Source organism: Podarcis filfolensis, assembly GCF_964270895.1.
Source record: "Podarcis filfolensis genome assembly, chromosome: 1".
In the NCBI taxonomy this organism is placed as follows: domain Eukaryota; kingdom Metazoa; phylum Chordata; class Lepidosauria; order Squamata; family Lacertidae; genus Podarcis; species Podarcis filfolensis.
The window spans coordinates 27,804,853-27,817,224 of NC_139604.1; the positions used below are offsets into that span (position 1 = coordinate 27,804,853).

The window sequence follows — 12,372 nt, forward strand, 5'->3', positions numbered from 1 at the left end:
ATCCACCCTGTGGAACGCCTTCCCATCAAATGTCAAGGAGATGAGTAACTATATAACCTTTAGAAGGCATCTGAAGGCAGCTCTGTATAGGAAAGCTTTTTATGTGCAATTATTTTTTATGTTTTTATGAGTGTTGGAAGCCACCCAGAGAGGCTGAAGCAACCCAGTCAGATGGGTAGGATATGAATAATAAAATTATTATTATTATTATTAGTAGTAGTGGTATTATGCAACATGGAGGATATGGACAAAACAAGGGCATCTGTAACACTCTGATAATGGTGTATTACCCTATGTAAAGATGCCAATTTTATAGAAGCATGGATATGACTGCAGGCATCAAGCCTTCTGTTGGTTCCATATTTCCTGGGATTAGAGAATCCATCTTCATTACAATTCACTAATTATTTCAATGATCTTTTAACATTCCTGTTGCTTTTCTTACAACAGGAGGCAGCTGTGGCTGCACTGCAGTCATTTCAAGCAACAACTACTACTACAACAATACTAAGCTGCCGCCACCATGGGAATCTGCAGCTATTCCTACTCCTTTAACTGGTTTATCAAGTGACAAGAGTGTAAACAGATCTCATTTCTCTGTTGACTAAGCCAATTCAAACAGATTTTATGCCTTCAGCAGCAGGAAGAAGAGAAATTGGCCAGCAGTATGATGTACACAGTACAAATTTTTATCTGTCATACCTTATATTTAACCCTAGGTAATTTTAAAGATGCTACACAGCAGTCGTAAAGTACCATTAATGCTGGAATGTAGCTAAATAAATTCTAATCAGAGTAAACCCACTGAAACCAATGACCAAAATCAGTCCCATCCATTGATTTCAATTAGTCTGCTCTAAATATGAGCAGTACCATACAATTCATTGGGTGGTAAGCAATGCTAGTCCTACTCAGAGTAGACCCACTGAATTTAATGTACATTACTAACTTAGGTTCATTAATTTCAGTGGGTCTTTTCTGAGCAGGACTTGGTTGAATACAACCCATTGGGCCAAATTCAACTAACTGGTCTCATTATGGCCAGCCCATACAAGGACTTCCCCCTTCTTCCCTCCCCACTGAATTGGCTGTGTGTGTGTGTAATTAAGTAAGTAGAACTGCTTACGTATGGAGGAGAGGAGAGATTGTTCCACTGAGCAAGCAGGAATGCATGTGCTGACAACATGTGTGGGCAGTGTGACATTGAATCCTACCTATTGTACAGGGTGAGTCTTTTAAAAGAGGCCCTGTGGAACAGGTGTACTCTGTATCCATGGGGCCTCTTTTAAAGGACTCACCCTGTATATTAGCTTGGGTTATGTATGCATGTATTTTATTTACTGAATTTATATTCCACTTTTTTCTCCAAGGAGTTCAATGTGGCATACCCTGAGAGTAAGAGTCTTATGCTCTACCATATAGATACAGACCCGGCTTTTTCCCAGTTGGATATGCAATATGCCCCCTCCATCCAAACTGTTACTGGAGGCTGAAGCCTCTAGGGTTAGGGTTGGGAGGCAATTTTCAGCTCCATCTGAAAGATGTCTACAAGCGCAGAGCTTCATTTATCTTCACACGAGTGAATAGCAGACATTCGCTTACATAGGGAGAGTAAAGGGCTTTTTATGTTCCATTTGGCGTTCCATAAAAAAAGTTGGACTCCTTTCTGAAGGTTAAAAATCCATCATACACACTGCTATGGATTTACTTCACACACACTTTTAAAAGATATCCTTAATTTGGGATGGCTCCCTTTGCATCATGAAACGAGATTATTCTGATATGATATCTGATTGACTTTTGTTTCCTTGACTTTAGGATTTGCCAAACATCGCAAAAGCAAACAGGAGTCCAGGCTCATTTTATTATGCCTTGGACGTGAATTCTCATATGCAGCTAAGCAAAGATTAATCCGTGAGCAGAAGCTTCCATTGGGAGAGCTGACGTCAGCACTTCTGAGCAGAAAGCAGGCACCCAAGTGGGAGCACAGCAGCGATCCCTCTGACCCACGTTATTATCTTTGCAGTGAGCAATTTATTTTCCTGAGCTCTCCAGGAATTAGTTACACCTTCAGAGCAAACCCCAAGAGTTTAGCTTCTAATCATTTTTGTTATCCCTCAGTAGGGCCCACAATCAGACATTTTCCTTGGACTTCCAGTTGAGGACAGGTCCCTAACTCCAAAAGAGGTGCATCCACTATTCAGTGGTACCTCGGGTTACATACACTTTAGGTTACAGACTCCACTAACCCAAAAATAGTACCTTGGGTTAAGAACTTTGCTTCAGGATGAGAACAGAAATCGTGTGGCGGCAGCAGCTGGAGGCCCCATTAGCTAAAGTGGTGCTTCAGGTTAAGAACAGTTTCAGGTTAAGAAAGGACCTCCAGAACAAATTAAGTACTTAACCTGAGGTACCACTGTACATTATTTGGAAGAACTGTGGAGCTAAGTAATGGGCCTCTTAATCCCAGGATATTTTGTCAGTATTGTCATACCTTGGAAGTCGGGCGCCTTGCTAGTCGAATGTTTTGGCTCCCAAACGTCACAAACGTTACGATTTGACTGTTCCAGTTTGTGAACTATTTTGGGAAGCTGAACATCCGACAGGGCTTCCGCGGTTTCCGATTTGCTGCAGGAAGCCGTGCTTTAGTTTCCGAACATTTTGGAAGTCGAATGGACTTCCAGAACAGATTCCATTCGACTTCCAAGGTACGACTGTATAACAAGCACAATCTGTAATGGCATGTGTGCTAGGGAGGAGCTACAGAGCCAACTCCCCAACACCAACACCGCCGATGTTTACCAGGATAGAAGTGGGTCAGGGCAGGGTGATGGTGAGGTTGGGACCATGCGAGTACATTGGCAGGACAACCACTGATCACCATCAGCCTGTCCCAGCCCAACCCCATCAAGGTAAGCTGCAGCTAATTAGAGAACTCTTTTGGATTTTTGTGTGTATGTGTGGGGAAAGGAAAATGAATTAATTTGAGACATTTGGGTCTGAAGATTGGGGAAATATTGCTGAAGAGAAGGTAGAACAAGTTGGATGTCATCCTAGAGTGAGTTTTTTGAATAATTTCTTTTATGTAACTGACAGGTAGAAAACCAGAAGTCCTTGTCATTTCTCCTTCTTCTTCTTCTTCTTCTTCTTCTTCTTCTTCTTCTTCTTCTTCTTCTTCTTCTTTCCTTTCCTTCTTTTATCATTTTTTCTTTCTTTCTTTTTGTTTTATTTTCCTTTGATGTCCTCTGCTCTGGGCCATTATTGGGGGTCCAAGGATTAGAGACACATGAAGGTGATGGATGGTTGGGTGAAGGACATTGACTGAGTGAGAGGCAGGGAAGGGAAGACCTGCCAGAGTAAGCAAAAGGAAAGCTCCCAGGTGAGAGTTTGGAGGAGGGTCCACCACTTTCTGTGTGAGACAAGGGTTAAGATCCACCTTTGAGAGAGGACTCTGTGTTTCCTTCCTTCCTTCCTTCCTGTTTTTATTTAGATTAGTTTTTTTCATCTTACTCTATTATGAAAAAACTTTAATAAAATCTTACAGGGTGGGGGGAGTAAGCAGGGGCAATGCCTCCACATGTGCTGCTACTGAAACAAGCTATGACAAATGGTCACGTTGCTCTGCTTACCTGTTTGCCTACTAGTTGTGTGAACAGCCTATCATGGACCAGACAGGGAAAATTGTGCCTTCTTATCACGTGACTCGTGAAAGAAAGGCAGGATGGAACATTATCACTTGACAAATATTTGCTTTGAAGGGATGGTATGAAGGCACTGGCACACTATCAAACTAAAGGCTTAGGAGGGAAAGGTGGCTCAACTTACATTCGCAGAGGAATTGCTGATCTCTACTTTGGATATGGCTGCTTGATACAAAGCCATCCTCTCCTTCAGTGAGACCACCTCCTGGGGCTCCTTGTTGCTCTGGCTAGTCCCTCCTGGCTGTCCACTGGCTGATTTCTTACCACCTACAGAACCTAAAACAGAACAAAATGAGACAAGAACACAAGGGTATGAAGAAAAGGATTATTTCTGTGTGAATTAAGGAGGAAGTGGAATGGTTCGTATTCATTTATTAATGCCTGCATTTATATACCCTTTCTATAAACAAAAGTCACACAGGAGCTAGTTTGGATTGGATTGTGGTATAAAAGTGTAACATCCGCAACAAATGATTAAAAGCCCCTAAAACACAATTAATGAGCCATTTTAAAATCATTTTGTTTGTACCAGAGATAGGCAAAACTGCTACTTTCTTTGTTTTTTCCTTAGAGAATTATACAAACGGCCACTGTGCTGCATCTATGCAATATTTCTATAGTGCGTAGATGCAGCTGTTTATTATATTTAGTACAATGAGCTGATTACCTGTTATCAGATTGTTTTACCTGTTGTGACCTGTCTCTGGCCTGTCTCTGTTGTTTGTTTATTTGTGATATGCTTACCGGGCTGTTTTCTTATGATGTAAGCGGGCCTTACAATGGAAATATGGGTTATAAATGTTTTAAATACGTTTTTTTAATGCTGCATGTGGCAGCTATGAATGAACAGGAGGCACCTATTGGTTTTCCTTGCGCGGGGGACCTTTCCTTGGATTCTCAAGGGTGTTCAACACCTACTGAATGGGAAAGCGGGATAGCGGTAACACCAGTTCCAGAAACTGGTTAAGGTTAGAAGGCTTCTTGCTAGAAAAGAGGGAAAATCAGAGGTTGCAGCAAAGGGAGAAACAAGACCTTCTGGGAGTTGTAATGCTGTGAACCCCTCCATCATAGGCTCAGGTTGTATATATGTCTAAATAAACCATATATCATAAAGACACCGCAGTCTCCACTGTGCCTCATTTCCAAACAAGATACAAACCCTGGGAAGCACCTGGGAATCTTGCTCTACTCAGCTATAAGGGTCGTGTGCAACAATACAATAATGGACTGGATGACCCTTGGGGTCCCTTCCAACTCTACAATTCTATGATTCTATGAATGTGATCTCCACAATTCAGTCTTTTACTATTAATTATTTTGCCTGCAGGACTGTGATAAATCCTTCGCAATAATTAATTATTTCGACCTCCCTTGAAGTACTGCAAAATGAAGTCACTGTGCAGGGGCTGACTACTCCCAAGCCCACAGGTTGTCCCCTTAGTTCTGTAAAACTTTTTGTGAAAACGCAAAACATAAATTACTTCCTCTATTAGCCTCACAACCAGGTCAGTAATTTTCCTTCCAACCAGCAATTAATGAAATTATTCCTGTCAAATACGTGCATTTTCTTGTCATAATATGCTTTTTTATTTGCAGCTTAATGAGCTTAACAACCATTTTATTGAGCTCTTAGCTGGGCTACAATATAACCTTTTCAGCAGAGGGGAACAGGAAACCCAGCGTTTGTAAATTTGACCAAAAAATATACCTATGTATTACACCTATGCTTGTTGATTTCAACCATACATTCACACTTTTCCAAGCGTGCGACTGAAATGAGCAAAATCACAAAAGACTATGGAGCCAAACACCATTTAGGATCAATTTATGCACTTAATGTTCCAGAAAGAACAGCCCCATTTCCATGCGCCTTCCATTCGACTTTGTAAGCACAATCCAGCATGTATCTACTCAGAAATAAACCCCACTGAATTCAATGGAACTTGCTCGCAGAGCATCGGATTGCAGCCTATGAGGCTTTCAGGTGATGTCATCGTGATTTGTTACCAACACTACTTTGCTTTAAAAGTCCTTACATTTTTATTGGTGTTTGTTCCTTCCGCTTTGATCACAGTAGGGGATGTGAGGCTGGGAAATTGTTACTGGCTCTCCATGCACAGCTGATGAGATTCATGAGTTTGCTAGGGTTTTCAGCCTCTCAGTCATTTTCAGCCTCACTTTCTAACCCTGTCCTTTTGAAAGTTTTATTTCTTAGAACACAACTTTACAACAATAACTCCAGAGACATGGTGGTGCTTCATACAGGATGGCATGAGTTGAGACACCAGTGAGCAAGGAGGAAGGAAATCTTGGTCTCACTACCACACAAATGCTGAAAATCCAAATATGTATGAGAAGCCAGTCACACAGACGTTAGAGCAGCATTTCTCAAACTTGGGTCTCTAGCTGTTGTTGGACTACAAATCCCATCACCCCTAGCAAGCAGGACTAGTGGTTAGGGATGATTGGAGTTGTAGTCTAACAGCAGCTGAAGACCCAAGTTTGAGAAACACTGTGTTAGAGTATGCAGAAGGGTCAAGCTTTTTTTAAAGGTTGCAATAAGGCATTAAACCAAGATCTGCAAAGCTGGACTTTGGGTACATACAGGTTCCCACAGTAAGAATGACATGAACTCCTTCTCCTACTGGCAGTGACAGCCTATAGGACTAGTATTAGTACTATAGTACTCAAAACATTTCTTGTTTTCTTGTCATTTAGTTATGCCCATTGTAGAATGTAAACTTGGTTTCATATGAGCTGTTCTATTTCCGTCTGGAAAGAGTATCCTGAAAACCTTTCAGGTTGCTCACTCACAGAGAATAGGCAGTTGCATTCAAGAGCAAGTAGTGCTATTTCCTTCTTTCTTATTCTCACTTCCACTTGTTATATTCAAATAGCAAGTAATGGTTGGAATTGGGAAAGGATTTCAGAGAAGCAGCTCTTCCAAGGACTACTGGTTCTGAACACTATGCATCACCTCCAGCATCAAAGCACAAGAGTGGGAAACATTATTATTATTGCATTAATTTTGTATGCTGCCCTATACCCATAGATCTTGGCACTTCACAACATAAAATTACAATATAAAACTTATTATGCCAATAAAGGCCAATAAGGTAAAGATAAAGGACTCCTGGATGGTTAAGTCCAGTCAAAGGAGACTATGAGGTTGTGGCGCTCATCTTGCTTTCAGGCCAAGGGAGCTGGCGTTTGTCCACAGACAGTTTTCTGGGTCATATGACCAATATGACTAAGCCACTTCTGGCGCAACAGAACACCGTGACAGAAACAAGAGCACATGGAAACACAGTTTACCTTCCTGCCACAGTGATACCTATTTATCAACTTGCACTGGTGTGCTTTTGAACTGCTAGGTTGGCAGGAGCTGGGACAGAGCAACGGGAGCTCACTTCGTCATGGGGATTCGAACCACTTACCTTCCGATCAGCAAGCCCAAGTGGCTCAGTGGTTTAGACCACAGCGCCACCTGCGTCCAATAACAATATAAAACACACAAAATACATAAGAAAAACAGAATCCAGCAGGGCTTTTCTTTATGTTCTTAAGATACAAATAGATTCCCTGCCCCACTCCCACCCCTTCTGGTCAAAAGTGTCATAAGACAAAATCTTGTAAGTTTACGTGAAATGTGTGTCCATATATCATGAGCAGTGAATTCCTTTTCGAACTCTTGGGCTGTGTGTGGCACATCCTCTATGATGCCTTTGTTACTATCACCAGAATACTAACTTAGTTTAGTAGTTAGAATTTGCAAGATTTTTCACTGGTTCTTAAAATAGCTTACTGATATTTCTGGGTTGAGTCTTTTTATTTTTTTATGAACAAGGGACAGAACAAAGCAATAGAGGCTAAAGCCAGACAATAGTTTCTTTCTTAGAGAGTTGAAGGTGATACAGTTAGCATTGCTCCCTGTGGTTTGCTATAAACACATTTCTTTTTATCCTGCTACCAGCTGTGGTGTGCCTGGATGGCAGAAGCTGCAGACAAACCTACAGCTGGAGAAAAAGACACCTCTGTGCTGTTGCTGTTTTAAATGCCCCTATCTAGAAATATTGGTTTAAAGAGCAGCAGATTAATGCTTGTGATGACTCAATGGGAATGTTGCATGAGGCTGTTAACATGAAGTTTTGATTATACACCACATCTTTGATATGGCTGCTATCATAAGAGGAATATAATTAGCCCTATGTCTGAATTGAAACCCAGTGGACTCAGTTACACTTTTTCTTATAATGCAAGAAGATTCCTGATGGATCAGGCCAAAAGCCCCTTGAATCCAACACTCAAAATAGCTAAACATATGTCAGTAGGAAGTCCACAAGAGACTCATGAGTGCAACAGCAGAATGGAGTGTCATTACCCGCTCTGGGATCCCACAGCTAATTCTCCCCTGGTCTCCTCACTGGCCCAAATAGGACTAATTTAGCCAGCTAGCCCTAGTGATCATCTAATGTTTATTGGATGGATTTCCCCCCTAAATTGATTTTTGAATTCTGAATTTATTGTAATTCACATTTTATATTGTATTTTATGCTGTTTTTTGTTGCATCAATTAAGTGTTTTAAATTTGTTGTTAGCCGCCCTGAGCCTGGTTTTCTGAACCAGGAAGGGCGGGGTATAAATAAAAATTTATTATTATTATTAAAGAGCGGGGCTATGGGTGGCTCACCCATCTTGGGTTCAGGCCCTGCCCACTGCTAACATGCCAGCAGACCCCCCCCCCCACGGAAATGCAGCAATATTGACAGAATAAATGTTCCTCAACCCTGCTTTTATGTAGTGGAGATTACATGATGGACTACAGCAGTGCAAAGTAGTCCCTAAAGTGTACCCTAAAATATATTTGTCATTCTGCTGTGTGGTAGAACCCAGAAAGGAAGGAGAGCAAGGACTTCATTTGCTGAAGGCTTAGAGAGCAGAGCTGCAAGGACAAATTCCCCTTTACTTAGAAAATCAGATTTTCGAAGTATCCCAAAGTCCTTCATTCTGCTACGGTTGAAACACAGTTGGTGCAGAGCAGTAAACCTTCCTTGTGATAAAGGGTTATCATTTCTCCAGTGAAAATAGGGACGTCCTGTTTAATAATAATAATAATAATATTTTTTTTTTATTCATACCCTGCCCATCTGACTGGGGTGCCCCAGCCATTCTGGGCAGCTTCCAACATATAATAAAACATTAAACATTTTAAAACTTCCCTATACAGGGCTGCCTTCAGATGTCTTCTAAAGGTTGTATAGTTACTTATCTTCTTGGCTTGGGGCTGGGGGGAGATCACATAACTCTATACCCTCCAACATTTCTCCAATGAAAATAGGAATGTCCTAAGGAAAAGCAGGACATTCTCAGATCAAATGAGAAACTGGTACGGCTTCTGTAAATCCAGGATTGTCCCTGGAAAATAGGGGCACGTGGAGGTCTGTGCTTAGAAACCAGAGCAGCAAGATCAATTTCCCCTCGGTTGGTTAATACTATGAAATAGCTGTTTCTCATGCTGTGGGTACACACTACTGTGCTCTTAAAGCACATTCAGAACAGCCCCCCCCCAAAAAAATTAATAATTCTAGGAAATGTAGTTTGTTAAAGGATGCTGGGAATTGTAGCTCTGTGAGAGGTAAACTTACAGTGTCCAGAATTCTTTGAGCGAAAGAATATGCTCCGAATGTGCATTAAAGGCATTGTGTGTTAGCCACATCGGAGTGCAGTAGTACTCAGAAACACACCAGCAGGTGGAGTCTTCCCCTCTAGTTACTGGAGGAATATGCTGTTCTGATGGCCCGTAAAACATTACACATGTAGCAATTTCCTTTTGGCAAAGTCATGCTGATTGTTAATAAACAGCAGTCATCTGCATAGCTCTTCCCCTTTCTTCTGTATTAGGTCTAAGGAGAAGAGAATGTACTAAAAAGATAATAATTGTAAGCCCACCAAAAAACACTTCCTTCGAAAATTACTGGAAGAGCATTTGCTCCAGTTGACTGGAGAGGCATCCACTGCTGTATATTAAACAAAAATAACGTCCATTTTTAATCCTTGCTCCTGTCTTCCAGGCTGCTAGCTGTGGCTAGCCACAGCGGTGATCACATTATCGCTCCACCACCCATCCCCAGTCTGTCCCCCGTACCCGTTTCTAAAGGCCTTTTCAACTACTGTTTTTAGAAGGTAACAGATAAAAGGAGCACAATTTGGTAAAAAAAAAACAACAAAAAAAAACAGGAACATTTAAGCGGTGTGGGAATGTGATTTTCATTAAGAGCCCCTCTACATTATCTGCTCTAACTTGAGCACTGGGTCATAGTTTTGTTTTTAAACTGCATATTCATACAAAGTAGAGATTGTCGTTAAATGCTGGCTATGTGTGTGTGTGTGTGAGAGAGAGAGACAGCAAGTGGGAGAGAGGGAGGAATGCAAAACAGGTAGAGCAAAACTCTGCCCAAACTCTTGCTTCCTTTGACTTACTCTGTGAAACTAATATATGCTGCTTGATCCAGGAGTACAGAGAAATGTATACGCAGCCATCTCTAGCACCTCAGAAATGTCTCCATTCACAAACAAGTACCCAGCAGTCTCTTCTGTTGGCATTTTCCCTATTCCCTTGCCAGGCTAAGAGAATCATTTATAATTGAAAGGATGCCTTAAAAGCATCACCATGAATATCTTCGCTCTTGGTGTACGCAGGGATGAAGAAAATAAGTTGTGAACATCCTCTGGCTTATTAATAATCTCTCTGTAGAGAATCAACCACCCATCTCCCCCAAGTTTACCTCATAAAAATTGCACCATTCCTGTGCGGGCAAGCTTTACGCTGCTTGGAAACTTTGATTTGGCAGCACACAAACTTCTGCGAACAGGATGTTTTCCTCTAGAAAATGGGAAGTGTTCAGCCAGCAATTCTGTATTGATTGAAATGCTGCGTTGCTATCAATTCCCACATGGACATACTGTGCTAACCTTTGAGCATCTTGGTAGGGCGAAGGGTTAGTACAGGCAATAATGTACAGCTCTCAGGCCGAACACACTGTGTCCTGAATGCAGCCTCTTGTTACAATCTTGGGATTCCTCCACTTTCATTGATGTGTCGGCAAGCAAAGGCATGCAACAAAATAGTTCCATATGTGCAAAGATTTCCACCTGCACAACAGAACTCTCCTTCCCCTTCCTCTTCCCATGTGCCTGCCCCAAACCCTCCCCAAATCTGGTCCAGACAGTTGAGGGAACCACAGAACAGACAGGAGGAGCACAGAAAAAGGAGAGGGAGAAGTTTCATTGCACAACCAAGTATCCTTGAGCTAATGGAACAACTTTGTTTGATAGCACCCAGAGTGTTTGAAAGGTTCAGCAATTAGCAAATATGGAATTGCTGCAATATTCAGAAGCAAATATTGCTGGTTTTTATATTTTTGAAAGGGAAACAGCCATGATGTCCTAGTAACCTTTGGTGAACTTGAAAGCTCTTTTGCATACATCATGATCTAATTTAATTAGTGCTGGGAGAAAGCCCATTGAGCAAAATGGACCTTTTTTCTTAATAGACATTTATAGGATTGCACTGATAGTTTGCATAAGACTTCATGTGCGCCATCTTAAGACTGCAAGAAGACTCATTCTCTCCTCCACCACTTTTAAAAAAGTTTTATTTTATATTTGCTTAATGTCCAGCTGGATGAAGAATTGTGGGTGCAAAAGCTTGTTCACTACACTCTGTCATTGTCATAGGTCCTAAGGAAAGTATTATACCACTGTTACTTTTTTGATTCCCCCCTCCCCGCTCCTTACACACACAATGGACTAACACGGCTATCTGTATTTTTTTTGCATTGATTATGATTACCACCATATCTTCGCATGATTTTCTGGGACTATATTATGACATTAAATATATGGGGCCCTCCAAGTGTCCCTATTTTCCAGGGAGAGTCCCAGATTTACAGAAGCCGTCCTGGTTTCTGACTTGATCCTGGAACATCCCACATTTCCTTAGGACATCCATATTTTCATCAGATAAATGCTGGCAGGTATGGTTATGCAACCCCTGAGGCCAAGGAGATAAGTAACTATATAATCTTTAGAAGACAATTGCAGTCCAGTATAGGGAAGATTTTTTAAAAAATAATAATTAATGTTTTATTAGGTTTATGTATATGTTGGAAGCTGCCAAGAATGGCTAGGGGAACCCTTTTAGATGGGCGGGGCTATAAATAAAATTATTATTATTATGGAATAGGATGTCCCTATTTTTATCAGAGAAATGTTGAAAAGTATGAAGTAACAAGAGGATTTTGTACATTTCAACAAATTTATAAAGTGCTTATAAGTGATTAGACCATGATTATTTCTCTTGCCAACAACACACAGTCCTTCCTGTTTCATCTGCAGGTGTTGTCCGAATTCTTTCTCCCAAGCAAATGGATCTTTCACTTCCTTCATAGAAGCTGCGCAATCAGCATTCCAACCACTTTCTGGAAATGGCCAGGAAATAAGAGTGGAGCCACCGAAGTACAGTGCCCCCAGTCCCCACATTCCTGAGGTGCTCTGGAAAGATACCAAGGATCAAAAGCTACTGAAAGATTGAGGGGAAACAAGTAGGGTCACACTCTCCCCATCTTTCTCCTGATAAATGTCACCAACAAGGGTGACAAAGGCAGTTTCA

At 41.3% G+C, this 12,372-nt stretch overlaps 1 protein-coding gene across 1 annotated transcript in view; it reads right to left on the reverse strand.

Annotated features, from left to right (window-relative positions):
• XIRP2 (xin actin binding repeat containing 2) overlaps nucleotides 1–12,372 on the reverse strand; it is a 78,549-nt gene that overhangs the window by 52,418 nt on the left and 13,759 nt on the right. Inside the window, exon 2 of the mRNA XM_083576735.1 lies at nucleotides 3,826–3,977. Within this exon, the coding sequence (XP_083432861.1) occupies nucleotides 3,826–3,882 (57 nt within the window). The 5' untranslated portion in view covers nucleotides 3,883–3,977. The remainder of the gene's footprint in view (nucleotides 1–3,825; nucleotides 3,978–12,372) is intronic.